At 59.7% G+C, this 15,029-nt stretch overlaps 1 protein-coding gene across 9 annotated transcripts in view; it reads left to right on the forward strand.

Moving 5' to 3' along the window:
* The first annotated feature begins 4,326 nt into the window (after positions 1-4,326).
* Positions 4,327-15,029, forward strand: part of ARHGAP8 (Rho GTPase activating protein 8) — a 71,924-nt gene continuing 61,221 nt past the window's right edge. For 3 of the 9 annotated variants that reach the window (XM_070254407.1, XM_070254400.1, XM_070254404.1), the window contains exon 1: positions 4,432-4,589. Coding sequence is in view for 1 of the 9 variants with exons in the window: in XM_023631380.2 (XP_023487148.1) it covers positions 4,342-4,481 (140 nt within the window). In the remaining 8 variants the exon portion in view is untranslated. Of the gene's footprint in view, positions 4,590-11,670; positions 12,092-15,029 lie in introns of those variants that run through there. The other 6 variants (XM_070254409.1, XM_070254403.1, XM_070254408.1 and 3 more) reach the window with 4 other exon arrangements.

Raw genomic sequence — 15,029 nt, forward strand, 5'->3', positions numbered from 1 at the left:
TTAGGTGCAAACAATCCCAGAAAACGTCGCGGAGTCCGCACACGGTTGTACTCAGTGTGCAGTCAGCGCCAACAGCCGAATGCCTTTGCCCTAAAACACAGTCCGGGGCACATGACGGGAGGGCGGGCACCAGAAGGTGTGGCCGGGGGCCCTGGCTGGCTGCACGGCAGAAAGCAAGCCCCTTACCGCGCTGGCTCGCTGGCTCCCAGGTCCTGGCACGTGATCTCTTTCCGGCTCAGCCTGGCTGTCACGCCCACACTCAGCGGGGACATTCAGGTTTCACAGTTTAATAAGGTTCAAAGCAGACCAAGTCTTGGCTCAAGCTGCTGGCAGGGAAAATCAATTTAGGAAAAAACAAATGGGAAGTCCCAGACCTGGGAACCGGAATCTTTATTTCCTCCTTCCTTCCAGCTCTCCCTCCCCCAGGGCTTATTAATGTGGAATTTGCGCTGGTGGGGAGGACCAACTCTCCGACTTCAACATTTGTAAGAGCAAATTTAATAAAGCTGGGAATAATGCCATCCCGACTAATGCCTTCATTTTGCATTATTATTCTTTCTCTTCTATTGCAAAGCATTGGAAATGCAAGGAGTTATTGTTACAGCAACAAAAGGAAAACTGGTGGGTTACTGATTAGAGGAGCTTGGGGAAAACAGGAGAAAAAAGCTCAAAGAGGGTGGCCGGCCCAGGATTACGGTTCCTTTACGTTCCGTGCCTTTTGTTATGAATGGGAAACGCCCCGCATCCTTTGCTACAGTCGTCCTGCCTTACGGCTCTGCGGTCCGTGCTTCAGTGTCACTAGGCTGTGGGCGTGGAACCTGTAGGAGTTTTCACAAAACACGAATGCGAGGAGGGTGGCGCTCCCCCATCTCTCCACACCGTGAAATCACGCTGCCAGCCGTGCACCAGCTGGGGGCTCCTCTTGCTTCTGTCCAAAGTCGCATTTTTAAAACAGAAAACCTGCAAGTCCTCTTTCGTGAGAGACAGATCTTACACGGATATTAAAAAAGATGTTTGCACATTCCACGAAAGGAAAAGACACCAGCTGGAAGTACTGGCCAAACCGAGCAAGCGTGTGCTTCACGGGCCTCAGGCATCCCCGGGTCTCCCCGTCTCGTGTGGAAAAGGAAGAGTTTCCACTTAGAAAAAGGCCCCGTCCTGACCCACCCAGGCGCTGGGATGTGCACGTGTGTTAGAAGCTGGCCCCACGGTTCCCTCCACCTTCGCGCCACCTCAAGCCCTTTGGGAGCAAGGAAGGTACAAAATCGCAACGTGCAAGCGAGCTGTGTGAGTTGAAGAGACCCCGGGCTGGGACGGGCACCAGTTCTCTGCACAGAAAAAGGCAGCGGCTTGGGCAATAGGAGAATGAAACCGAGGTGAGCCAGCCATTCACAATGTCTGGGGATAGTACCTACCATGTGCTGGATGCAGGGCCAGGCCCTGGGGACACCGAGGGGAGGACAGGGCCTCGTGGTGCCAGCCTGCCACGGAATGGTAACAGCTAGCATCTAGTGCCAGGGGCTGGTCCCCATGAATACTACCCCATATTTGCCTATTTCATGGTTATCATTAGCAAAACGGGTGGGAGGGGGGAGCTATTGTCTTGTCTTTGGGGAGAACAAAGTTTTGGTCTAACTCTTTCCATTTCTGGAATGGTTATGTATCTCAGGCTCAGCCAATCAGAGGCCTTCCCTGGGTTTTTTTTTTTTTTTTTTGCTAGTGCTTTGTAATTTGATTAAAAAGTATAAGCATATTTTATCAGAGGATACTTTTGGTTGTAAGAAATAGAAAACTGAAAGTAGTTTAAACAATAAGAGAAATCATTGGCACATTTAACGAGAAAGTCTGGAAATAGGGCAAGCCTCAGGGTGGGTTTGATCCAGGGGCTCTGCAATGACACCAAGGACCCAGTTCCTTGCCATCTCTGCTTTGTCCTAAGCCTAGATCTCTTTGTGGTCACAGCATGGCTGCCTGGTGTCCCTGGCGCACCAAGCTTCCCCATCTAGGTTGGGGGAGAGAAAAGGAGGGAGCAGGATTTTCTCTTCCCCAAGCTTCCAGGCAAAGTCCAGCACGTGGCGCTGACTGGCTTGGCCTGAGCTGCTCACCGTGGCCTGGTGAAGGCCTGTGTGGTTGGCTTGGGCCCAGTTACTCCCAAAACCTGAACCAATTGCTGTGGCAGAGCAGTGATGTTATGCCGAGTGGCCTCGCAATCAGATCCCCTCTCTGGAGGTGGAGAGGGGTCAGTACACCTGATTATCTTGGCATCTGTGCACTGGCTGCTGGGGACCACAGAGCCCGCCACACGTGACCCCAGAGCTGCCAGCAGCCACGCCACCTTCCACACAACCCAGCCTGGGATCGTGGAGATGCTCGCGCCCCTCCACCTCCACCCCCGGAAGAACCGGAGGGAGAAGGACACTCGAGCAGGGATCTCGTGAAAGCATCCCCCAGCCGCTGTGTGGACACACACTGAAGGGACCGAGGGCAGCGCAGGGAGAATGGCTGGGAGGCTGCTGCGCTGAGCCGCCTGAGGTGCTGGTGGCCTGGACCACTCGGACCAGTGCGGACTGATAAACAAATGACAAGCAATAGGACATATTGGAGTATGAGGAAGCCACTTGGTTTAAGCTAATCTGGCCTGACCTTGTTTCTCCAAAAGGGCCTGACGTGGCCTGTTGGGCAGGCATCGTACATCTTTTTTTTCTTTCTTTCAAGATTGGTACCTGAGCTAATATCTGTTGTCAATCCTTTTTCCTTCCTTCTCCCCAAAGCGCCACTCCCCTCCCCGCCATACATAGTTGTATATTCTAGTTGCGAGTGCCTCTATTTGTGGCACGTGGGACGCTGCCTCAATGTGGCCTGATGAGTGGTGCCACGTCCGCGCCCAGGATCCGAACCAGCAAAACCCTGGGCCACTGAAGCGGAGCGAGCGAACTTAACTACTCGGCCATGGGGCCGGCCCCACATGCATCGTACATCTGCTTTAAACATTCACGATGTCCCAAAGCCAAGATGATGCCCTTAAAGATAGGGATGCAGCTTCCCCGTATCAGCATTCCCTTAAGGATAAGCATCTCTTCCTAGAAACTAAGGATTGATTACCCACCTGCTGTGCTCACCTTGTGACCACTGACCTGCTGACCCCGACCTGCTGTGCCAGTTGAGCGTCTCGTGACAGTTGTAAAAGGGACATTCCTATCATATGTGATGGATGCTCTTTGTTCCACGACGATATGTAACCACTCTGTCCACCCTGCTTCTTCGGGGCCCTTCCTTCCTTGGGGAGTGAAGGCCCCGGGCTAGTCCTCAGACCTGGCTCATAATAAATGCACCCTAACTTTGATTTATGGATTGATTATGGATTATTCGTGTCAACAGGTTGGAGAGAAGCGGTGGCATTGTGACGAATTTTGAAGGAAGAGCCGTCAGGGCTGGCTGAGGGACCACACATGGGATGCAAGAGGACAGGAGCCAAGGATGACCCCAAAGGTGTGGATGGGGCCGGTGGAGAGCAGGACGGGCAGCCCAGGGGAGGGCCCGGTGTGGACGCATGGAGCTTGAGCTGCCTGCTGAGGTCTCCATGTGGGCAGCGGAGGCAGGGGTCCGGAGGAGGGGAGGTATTAGTTGCGGACCATCAGGGTGTGGGCCGTAGTGACAGCAGGAGGCTGGGGAGTGAGTGTGGAGGGAAGCGGTGCAGACCCGGCACTCGGTGTGGACCTTCAGGGATCAGGGGGATCAGGGAAGTGATCCTGGCAGGAGGCAGCCAGGACACTGAGGGGCGCAGCCAGAAGGGTGGGCCATGGATCCCGGGCTGATGTAAGCCCATCCGTGGACTCCCCCTCACTGAGTTGCTCCCTGAACTGCGATGTGACAATATTGGGGGAGCAGTCATCCTCCTGCCTGGGGCCGGGGTCCCACAACGGCACCTCCAGGGGTATCCAGCCCCCTGCCTGGGTCTTCCTGATCATATGACCCCTGCCTCAAGGCAGGGACAGTGACTGTGCCCACGCACAGAAATGCAGCGCTGGGCCCTGAATGACCCCAGGCTTGGTCACACCCCCTCCTCCAGGAAGCCCTCCTTGCTCCTCAGCCTGGGTCAGGGCCGCTTCTGGGACTGTGGGGTTCTCAGCCCACGGTGGGGGGGCCCCGCCACAGTCCTGCGAAGTCAGCACCCGGCCCAGAGGATGCTCTGGGGGAACCTATTGAATGAAAGTTTCCTCTCGACGCCTCGCCAGTCTCGCCCCCGCCAGCCTCACCGCGCACAGCCTGGAAACGCGGACACGAGAGAGGCGGCCCCCGTAGGTGTGCGGATAGGGGCTCGGCGAGGGCCTCCGAGCGCGCATGCTCCACCCTCCCCGCCCACCAGGCGGGGCCACCGGTGCCCCGCCCCGTCCCCGCCGCGACCCCGCCCCCCGGGACGTAGCGCGGGCCAGGGGCGGGGCCAGGGGAGGCGGGCCCAGCGGAGCCCAGGTGAGCCTCAGGTGAGCGGCGGCCAGGTGAGGCTGGTGTCCACGGGAGGGCGCCCGCCTGGGCCCGAGGGAGGCGCCGCGCGGGCTCCGAGGCCGTGGGCCGGACGGGCCCCTTGGCAGGTGGGTGACGCGAGGCAGAGACGGGCGCGGTCCTGGTCCCCGCTCCCGCCCGCCCGGCCGGGTCCCCTTCCCCGGCCCCAGCCTACCCGGTTTTCCCCGAGGGCGCGCTCCTCTCCCACTGCGCCCGCCCGTCTCCCCTCCCTGGGTCCCCCCGCCCTCTGTCCCTGCACCCCCTTCCCCTTCTCTCCCTCCTCCCACCCCCTCCCTCCCCCGTCCCTGCATCCCCCTTCTCTCCCTCCCCCCTGCACCCCTGTCTCTCCCTCCTCCCGCCCCCTCCCTCCCCCCTGCATCCCCCTCCTCTCCCTCCTCCCGCCTCCTCCCTCCCCCCTCTCCCTGCACCCCCTCCTTCCCCCCAGACTTCTCTCCCTGTGTTTTCCTGTTTTGGTCTGGTTGAGCTGGGCTGTCTCAGATCAAACTTTCGCTTGTCCCCCCTTTTCTTCCCCTAATTCAGGGTCTCCGATGCGGGGTCACCCAGGGTACGGGCACATCAGCTCCCTCACCCTGAACCTGAGGGGGCTTGGAAGCATCGGTCCTGCTTCGCAGATGAGAAACTGAGGCAGGGCAGGTGCTGCGCTAATTTAAACTCGGGGGCTCAGCGGGGCTGCTGGCCCCTGCAGCGCACAGGGGATGGAAGCCCCGAGGGTTAGTAGGCCGGAGACTTAACTTACAGGGCTAATTAGCCCGCGGAATCGCCAGTTAGGGGAGCGGCCCTGGCTGCTCTCCCTGTCCTCCAACGCTGGCCCGGGCCCCTGAGAATCCTGGAGCCAGGTGTGGGTGCTGGCTGGGCGTCCCCACCGCCTGGGCCTCAGACGAAGGATCTGGCCGGAGGGGAGGGGTGCCTGTGATGCTTGTTGGCAGCCGGCACATGGCCTTGGCTGTGGGGGCAGCAGGCCTTGAGGTCTAGTCAGAGGCTGTGTGGGGTCCAGAGAGCCCTGGGCTGCAGCTTCCCCTTGTCTATGAGTTGCCACAATGTTGCCATTTGTCCAGGCCAGAACTCAGAATCCAGACTCCAGAGTGAGCATCCTTCCTCCGTCTCTGTTGGCAGGTTTAGGATCTTGTTTGTGAGTTCCCCTGTTGATGCAGTGAATAACCACTCCTCAAACCAGCACCAGGGCAGGGACGGGGGTGCAGAGGGACACGGGACACCGGCCTGAGCCCCGCTCGTCCTTGTGGACAGCCACCTGCCCTCTCCCTGCCCACAGAGTCTGGTGACTGTGTGATAGACGGAAGCCCGAGCTTATGGGAGGAGGGCTTCCTGGAGGAGACGACCGTTGAGCTGAAGGAATGGGTGAGAGGAGGTAGGCAGTGAAGGGCTTGGCATGTTGAGGTCACACGGAGGCTGGGGGACTGCAGGTGGCTGGGATAATTCACGTGTCGGGGGTGGAAGTCGCCACGGGGACCTGTGGTGGAGTGGATAGGAATTTACTTGAATAACGTCATTGAGTCATTGAAATTTGACCTCAGTGAGATGGTCTAAGGTCTGGAAACTTCCTTAACTAAACATCCGTGGACGTACGGCGTCTAACAAGCTCGTCCCAGGCCCAGCCGGTCATGGGCACGCCGTCAGCGGTGGCTTCCGGTCGAGGACAGCCAGAGCTCAGGCCACCCAGGAGGGCCTCACATGCGGATCTTTCACCACATTTAAAACCCATCCCATTCCCTGATTTTGCCCTCTCTCACTGGTGGGGAAACTGAGGCGCTGAGGCCGCAGGAGGGTGAGAAAGAGCCATCAAAGGAGTCAGAGAGCTAGTTTTTGAGCAGGTCACTCTCCTTCTCGGGGCTTCAGCTACTGACCTGTAAAATGACCCTGTCGGCCATCCTTCCCCAGAATGGTCCAGGTCGCTGTCCCCAGCAGCTGTCCAGCCCCAACTTCACGCTTGCACGTCTCCCTCCTCGTCGCGCAGCCCGTGAGGCCGAGACTGTTACTTTTACAGATGAGGAACCTGAGACGGGGAGGGTTGGCTGACTTCCCGAGGTCACGCGGCCAGCGAGTGAGAGCCAGGCCTCGACGCCAGCTGCGCTGTGGCTGCAGCGTGCAGGCCCCCACTGGCTGTGCCTCCTCCCTGGGCACCGAGGGTGGAGATGCCTGGAGCCTGCTGGGCCTGCCCCTTGGGTCTGTGTGGGTTGGCGTGGGGTACACGCAGCTAACTTCTCCCTCCATCCTTGGACGAGGATGGATGCTGGGGGAGATGCGCCACGCGTGTCCAGAGGCTCCGGCCTCCCCGGGCACATTTGAGGGGAGCCCTTCGGCCCGGCACTGTGGGAGTGGGGTGTCCTTGAAGATGCCCATGTGGGACTCGGCCGCCCGCGAGCACACTGCTCTGCGACCGCCCTGGCCACCAGCCGGGTTTCTGGGTCCCTGGAAGGCGGAGCCCCACTGAGGCCTGGCCGTGCTCTCTCCTCTCACGAGGGCACCTGAGGCTCCGGGGAGGGACCTGGCGGGCGGTGCTCAACAGCTGGCCCTGGAGCCCCCCCCACTCCCAACCCCTGGCCGTGTGACCTTGAGTTTCTAGGCACTCAGTGCCTTGCTTTCCCCATCTGTAAGATCCGGACAGTGTTACTACCTCTCATAGGGTTATCGGGAAAATCAAATGAGTTACTTTCTTTCACTTTCTTCATGATCCCCGACGGGGCAGGGCAGCCCGAAGTCCTTTTTCAGTTGGAGGCCAATGACTGTCCGTCAGAAGGAACTGGTTTGACTGGTCAGGAGTCCAGAAACTTCTGGGAAGCCGTCCCCTCCCTTCCCCCACCTGGTCATAAAATTCAAACAAGCAAAAGAAACCCGGGGTGGGGGGGGTGCGGTGGGAGGGCCGCCCATGTTCTTATCTGCAGGAAGGCCAGGAGGCCCGGTCGGCTGGGTGGGAAGCGGGTGGCCACGCGCCCTGCGGGCCCCTCTCCAGGCCTGCGGCTCTCAGGTTCTCGGGGTTCCCTGCCCCAGCCATGGCCCTGACGCTTCCGGCCACCACGTTGGCTCTGTGCTGTGGCACCGTGCGTTTTACGGGGCGGGGCTGCTTTCTGCGTTTCTGGTTTTGCTTATGGAGAATTTCAGATGTTCAAAAGTAAGCGGATGTCCCAGCGGCAGCCATGCCAAGCTGCCCCCCGGCCTTGGCTGGCCCTGCGGCTGCCCCCTCCTGCTGCCCACTCCCGCTCACCCCCAGGCCCCCACCTGCTCACCCCCACTTGCTCACCCCCAGGCCCCCATCTGCTCACAAACCTCCCCCCCGCTGACCCCCACCCTCTCGCCCCATCTCACTTTCTTACTCCCACATTATTTTAAAGCAGTTTGCAGCCCTCATGCTCCACGGATGTTGCTGTGTGAATCCCTCTTTATAACGTGACCACGATATTATTATCACACTTAAAACAAGTAACAGTAACTCCTGGACATCCAAGAGTATTTGGATTCCCAGTTGCCTCCAATATCAAAATTTCCTTTAGGTTTTTCTTTAATGGTTGTTTTTCATCAGGACCCAAACATGGTCTATGTACGCAGTGTCGGTCCCCAGGCCCCCGTGGCCACTCCCCGTGTCGGTCCCCAGGCCCCCGCGGCCACTCCCCTGTAGGAGAGGCTTGTGCTTGGCCTCCGTCCGCCTCGACCCTCCCCTGCCTGCCTTGTCTGTGGGTGGGCCCACCTTGCAGTGTGAGGTCCTGCCTGTCACTGTCTCCTGTCCTCATCTGGTGCTGGCGGTGGGGCTGTGCCCATCTCGCAGACGAGGGGGTGGGTCTGAGAGGGGTCAACCAGCCTCACTGGGAGGCACCGTGAGTCGGGGTGACCCGGGCTGGCACCCGTCCTCTGACTCTGCATCCTTTGCTCTCTCACGGCAGCTGCCTGGGGGCTGGTGGCCCACACTGCAGAGGTCCCGGGGTCTGGGTGGGGCCCCAGAGAGGATCAGAACCATCCGGCTCTGGGAGGCACAGAGTGGCCTGACCGTCCCTGGGACCTGGGGTGCTTTTCTCTCCGGCCACATTGAGGGACAGTCTCTCCTTGCCCTGGCTAGACTATAACAGGATCCCTCTGGAAAGAGGCATCTGAAGGTAGAGGGTGGGTTTATTGGGTCCTGTGGACCCCACTGCAGTTTCCAACGAGGCCAGGGAGGAGGTGGACGTGAATCCAACTGAATGACTGGATTGGACTTGAGCCAACGATCATAGTAGAAACTATTTATGGATCAGTTACTCCCTGCAGGAGCTGTGCGTTCCAGGTAGTAGGGACAGCATGTGCAAAGGCCCTGAGGCAGGAACAGCTTGGTGTGTTAGAGGTGCACCCAGAGACCTGTGTCGTGGAGCAGAGAGAATAGGGTGGAGGGGAGGTGGTATGAGATGCGTTCCGGGGGGCGGCATGGCCAGGCCACAAAGAGTCCTTCAGGGGTTTGTAGGGGGTTGAATTTTATTCCAAGGACCACAGGAAGCTGTTGGCACTCAGGGGCTCATGGGAGGTGTGGAGGTGTCTGGGATATTGGAGTGCAGAGTTGGGGTGGAGAGCACACGGTTGCATGTCCCTTAGGGAGGAGAGGAGAGGGCCCAGGGTCCCCGTGCCAGCAGGTCTGAGTGTGGGTGCTGCAGATTGTGGCAGAGGCCCCAGCTGTGTCCTCTTCAGGGACAGAGCAGGCTCGGGTGGCGGAGAAGGGAGAGAGCGAGGCAGGCAGTGGGAGTGACTGGGAGCGTGGGTGGGACCCGGCCGGCAAGGCCTCCAGTGCTGGGCTCTGCTGCGTGCCCCTTGTCTGTTCTCTTATTCGACAGACGCCCGCTGAGCTCCTGCTCACCGCCCTCGCCTGGTTGGGACTCAGGCGTGAGTCAGAAATGGCCTTGGCTGTCAGGGAGCCCTTGGCGATAGGTCAGGACGAACACACAGACCCGTGGTGATGGCTGACGAAGGCTGTGACGGAGCTGAGGCTGCAGGAGCCAGAGGAAGCCCTCTCCTAGCCTGGGGTGGGCAGGGCCTCCTGGAGGCATCAGGACGTTTTTGACTATAACTAACAGAAAACCCAACTCTGAACTGGACCGAAAGTCAAGGGGGATCTATTGGCCCATGCAGCCGAAAAGGCCTGGGGATGGGACGGATGTCAGGTATGGCTTGATCAGGACTTAGCCATTTCCTGCACTTTTTGTGGGCTGCTGGATCTTCAGGAGGGCAGCAAGTTGTCTACAGCCACTCCAGGCCTCGTCTTTATACACAGCTGTGTAGAGAGACCCCTTCAGTGGCCCTCTCTTGACAGCAAGGGATCTTCTTTCCCCGAAGCACTGCGAAAGCTCTTCCTGGTGCCTCCCGGGCCTAAATGAGCCCATCCCTGTGGCCAGGGAAATTGCCATGTGCTGCTTGGCTCAGCTTGGCCTCCCCAATACCCTTGGCAAAGGGAGCTAGGGTTACCCCTAGATCAGGTGGGCCCTGGGATGTGGGGCGCGCCAGCTCCTTGTGCTGCAGGGCTGTGCAGGTGACAGGGGCACAGCTCCATGGGACAGGGGACCCCCGCAGGGCAGCCGGGGTGCTGGGAGGGAGCGGCCTCGTCTGCCCAGAAGGCCGTGGGGACAGCCCTGAGTGAGTCTCGGTGTTAGTGTCTGCAAGAACCACAGGAGGGCGCTGCCTCGGCAGCTCCTCACAGACCCCATCCCTCTCAGAGGGCCTGGCCGCCCGGGCCTGGGGCGGGTGGGCCACTGACAGGGTCGTGGCAGGTCCCAGCTCGTTTGCAGCTTGCTGCTGCCGTCTCCCCCAGGTGTGGTGCCCAGGTTCCAGGGGCTTCCGGCCCTCCCTCCTGGACGCATGGTCTGCACATACCTTCTCACCAGGGCCGGGGACCCACTGGTGTTTGTGATGACAAATGGGTAGTAGGGGCCTGTGTCAATAAATTTGTCACCTGTCTGAGGTGAAAGGGTGAAAATTACTTTTTTTTTTTTTTGGTGAGGAAGATTGGCCCTGAGCTAAGACCTGTGGGATGTTGCCACAGCATGGCTTCATGAGTGGTGTGTAGGTCCACACCTGGGATTCGAACCCACAAACCTCAGGCGGCAGAAGTGGAGCGCTGAAACTTAACCACTACGCCACCATGCTGGCCCCAAAGATTACTTTTTATGAGGTGCCGTTAGGAAAATCCCAGCTCAGTGTGACCCCTTCTCAGCATTGGCAAGAGCTGTGTGTCTCCCACACCTGGACTGCATGTCCCTGCCTCTGCTGTGACCGTGCCAGCCCCCTCTCTCTGGTCTCGGGGCCTCCCTGTCAAATACAGGCTCGGCCTGGATGATGCTGGCGGCCCCCCCCACCCCGCCAGGCCTTGGTCAGACGCCCCCTTCTGAGACGACCCAGGTGGCGCAGACCCCACAGCGCACGCTCTGCCTCGTCCGCCCTGCACGGACCTCGCCACCCTGGTGACATGTGTGCTTGTTGCCCAGGTGTCAAAGGTTTTTTGCAGCTGCGGCATCAAGACGGTCGCTGTGAGGGTCTCCGTGTCATGTGCATGTATATTTTTATGGCAACAAACCATTTTGTCGTGAATTGTAGATGGAAGAGTTGGGTGATTTGAGGTCTCTTTGGCATGACCTCCCCGTGGCGGCACGCCCGTTCCCGCCCGTGACTCCAGCCATGCGGCCTCCTGGCACCGATGGCTCCTGGTGTCCACCCCCGGCCGGCAGAGGCTCCAGGGTAAGCGCCTGGCAGTGGGCTCAGGAAGGTACTAAGGGTGTGGACTTGAAGCCGGGGAAGGTGGGGTGGATCTGGGGCTGTGAAGCCCTTGCGAAGACAGAGGGTCCTTCTGTACCGCCCGGGTGTTTGCCCTCGGTCTCGGCATTCTTGGAGGCCCGCCCACACCAGGCCCGTCCTGGGCGGGAGGGGTCCTGTGTGAGCAGGTCAGCCTGGAGCCCCATCCTCGTGAAACTTTCTCTGGCGCGTGAGCCCCGCAGTGACACTGACTGAAGCATCGCAAAACGAGGATGCACTGGTGCCCGGTGGGGAGCTCGGACACGGCATGGGGGGGGGGGGGGACTGCTGCGCTCTCGGATGGAGAGGGAGGATCCTCGGAGCTGGGTGGGGCGGCTGTGATGTCACACAGATCTGTTGGTCTCTGCCCGGGTCCCTGGCCCTCGATCCCACAGCCCGGGGTGTCCTGAGTGCCGGGCGTGTCCTCATTGGTCACAATGAGCCCCCTTGTCCTTCCCTGAGTTCAGGCTCCCGTGGGGGCTCCAGGGGAGACCCCTCGGAGCTTCAGGATGGGCGGTAGGCACCAGAGGGCCCAGAACTGTCTGCCCCGCCCTCGCCCAGGGCAGGAGAGAGCGCTGTATGTCCACCTCGGTGGCCAATGGCGGGGATTAATCGATGGAGCCTGCGTGATGTGGCCGTGGGGCTGAGAGCTCCCAGTGGTGACCCTGTGCTGGGAGGGTGGCACCCGAGCCGCAGGAGCGCTGTGCCCACCCCGCCCCCACGCCCTGCCCTGTGCATCTCCTGTTTGGCTGTTCCTGAGTCGCATCCTCTGCAGTAACCCCGTCCTCGTAAGAGAAGCGCTTCCCCGAGTTCTGTGAGTCGTTCTAGCCAATTGTTGAACCTGAGGGGTGTCATGGGAACCCCTAAATCTGTAGCCAAGTCAGACAGAAGTGCAGCTAGCCTGGGGACTGGGAACTTGCGACTGGCGTCTGAAGTGGGGGCAGTCTGTGGGACTGACTCTTAATCCTGTGGGGTCTGTGCTAACTCTGGGTAGTTTGTGTCAGAAGAGGATTGAATTGTCAGACACCGACTTGGTGTCAGAGAATGAGAGTTGGTGTTGAAATGACATATTTTTTTGTTAGAAGAAAATACCACACAGGGACAGAAAGAACTTAACAAGTCACAGAGAAGAGTCTGTGCAAAGGTCCTGGGGCCGGCAGGAACAGTGTGTGGTCTGGGAGAGGCTCTGATGGGCAGGGTTGCGTGGCTGTGGCCACAGGTGCAGGAGGGCAGAACGCCCAGGGCAAGGGCGTGTGGGAGGTTACAGGCTGGAGAGCCGCAGGCTATGGAGTCACCTCCCTCCAGCCCTTTTTCTTGTCAGTAAGGCGGGAACAGAACTGCCTTTCCTTCCTGCGGTGCCTGCACACTGCAAGGGGCTGGGTGCCCAGAGCAAAGTTACTTTAGAAGATAATTTTCGGGAAAGGATAAAATCCTGACTGTCACACGGGTGACAAGTGAACACATGGGAAAGAGTTAATTTCACTCATGAGGGAGCCGGGCGGAGGTGTCGCTGGGTGAAGAGAGTCTGAAGGACAGAGGCATCTGCAGATCAGGAATATTGAGAGGGGAGCGCGAATGGAGGCACGGCTGGGGGTTTTGGGGGGGGCAGATGGGGGAGGGGAGAAGCCGACGAGGTTTGCCGGACAGGGCGGACTTCCCGCGAGTGTGACGAGGATGACTGGGGTTGCTGTCACTTACCTACAGCTCCCCCGGTGTGAAGCGGCTCCCGAGGCCGGGTGGGCCCCCCCGGGGCGCGTCCTGGTCCACACGGGGCATCGCTGTCCGCGGAGGCGCACCTTGGGCCCCACGGTTACCAGGAGGTGCCTGGGGCACTGGCGGTCAATGCTGGCGGATTGACTGCCAGCATGACTTTTCCGTGGGTTCTTCGAGACACCCAATGAGGCGGGGGTCCCAGTGCGGAGACCCGAGACCTGCCTGGGGGTCACAGCTGCATCCTGGCGCCATGTGGGACGACACGCCAAGAGCTGCCTGGGAGCAAAGATGAGAAAGAGTTAACTGTGGTGGTTCCGGGTGGTGGGATGTGCCGATGGTTGTTTTCCTCCTTGCATTTAAAAAAATATCTTTGACATTTCCTGTCGTATTTGGAGTCGTTCTGGTTCTACGCTGGAGTCAGGAGACCTGGTTTCAAGATCCCGCTGATGTGCTGTGTGGCTTTGGACAAGTCCCTTCCCCTCTCTGGGCCTCCGTTTGCCTGCTCTACAATGAGAGTTGACCGCACCAGATGTTCCCCTGGGAGCCTTCCCGGTGCCACTGTCTTGTGGTCCCAAAAATTCGTGGGAAAGAGAAGCCCAAGTGTGGAAGAGGCCTGTGTCAGCCCTGGTTCTCCAGAGAAAGAGAACCAGTTGGAGATGTTTACATAAAGAGAGTTGTTTTAAGGCTTTGGTTCACGCAGTTGTGGGGACCAGCAAGTCTCGAATCTGTAGGGCAGCCCTGCAGGCTGGATTCCTGGGCAGGAATTCTGTGCTGCAGTCTTGAGGCAGAGCTCCTTCTCTGGAAAACCTCAGTGTTTCCTCTGAGGCCTTCAACTGATTAGACAAAGCCCACCCACACCGTCAAGGGTGGTCTGCTTTACTCAGAGTCAACTCACTGTAAATGTTTTGTTTTGTTTTGTTTTGTTTTTTGGGGTCTTTTGGTGCTGAAACCTGGGATCGAACCAAGTAAATGTTAATCACACCTACAAATACCTTCATAGCAACATCTAGGCTTGACCAGAACAGCTGGGCACTGTAGCCCAGCCAAGCCGACACATAAAATCAGCCATCACAAGGCCGGTGGGACCAGCCTCACCGGCACAGGTGCCCACTGCTCTGTTGGGTGCCTCCCAGCCCGTCAGCACTGCTTGGGGCTCCTGGCCTGGGGGAGCAGGACACTGGCCCCCCGGGAACTCCCAAGCCCTTAGTGCCAGCGTGGAGGGTGGGCTTCCTCCCGCCCTGGCCAGGCTTCCACCCTGCATGGGATGGGGTCTGGCTGACCGCGTGTGGCAGGGGTTGGGGAGGCCGCCGGGCTCTGGTCCGGGTGCATAGAGCAGCCCCGTGCGGTGGGGAGAGCTCTGCGGGGGGGGGCTCACCGGGCTCGCCCCGACAGACACCCCCCAACCAGCTGTTGCCACCACAAGGACGCATTCTGTGTGACACACTCACGGCCGAGTGTGCAAACTGCAACAGACAGCGCTGCCTGGGCTCCTGGACGTGGGTGATGGGGGCCGAGCTCTGGAGCTTGTGAAGGAGAAAAGGTGTGAATCTCTCTGTTTGGTTAAAGCAGAGTCTGGGGAGAAGCACCGCCTTCTGGCTTGGCGGCTCTGAGCGGGTCCCTGGCCGGGCCCCTGGGCGGAGCCACGGTGCGGAGGGAGGGCGGGTGACACTGGTCTGTCAGGTTTCCACCCTGGTGGTCAGTGCTTCCTGCCAGCTTTTCAAGCAAGAATGTTCCAGACGTGTTCCCCTCCCCGGGGGCGGGCGGGTCCCCAGCAGGAGCGCTGCATTTCCCGTCGGGGACCCCTGGTGCCCTCCGGAGGTGGCCTTCGAGCTGTTTGTCTGGCTGGTGGCCGACGGAGCGTTCCAGGCCAGGCCACCAAAGTGGGGCCCAGGACTCCAGAAGCTCCAGGAGGCTGTGGGGACAGGGCCGTGGGTGTCAGTGTGATGACATGTGGCCGCCAGGCCCCCGACAGGACTGGGTGCTCCCCCGGGGTGGTGACAGCGCCCGGCCCCACTGTGCACGGCAGCCAGGCTTGTTGG

Source organism: Equus caballus, chromosome 28, assembly GCF_041296265.1.
Source record: "Equus caballus isolate H_3958 breed thoroughbred chromosome 28, TB-T2T, whole genome shotgun sequence".
Lineage (NCBI taxonomy): Eukaryota > Metazoa > Chordata > Mammalia > Perissodactyla > Equidae > Equus > Equus caballus.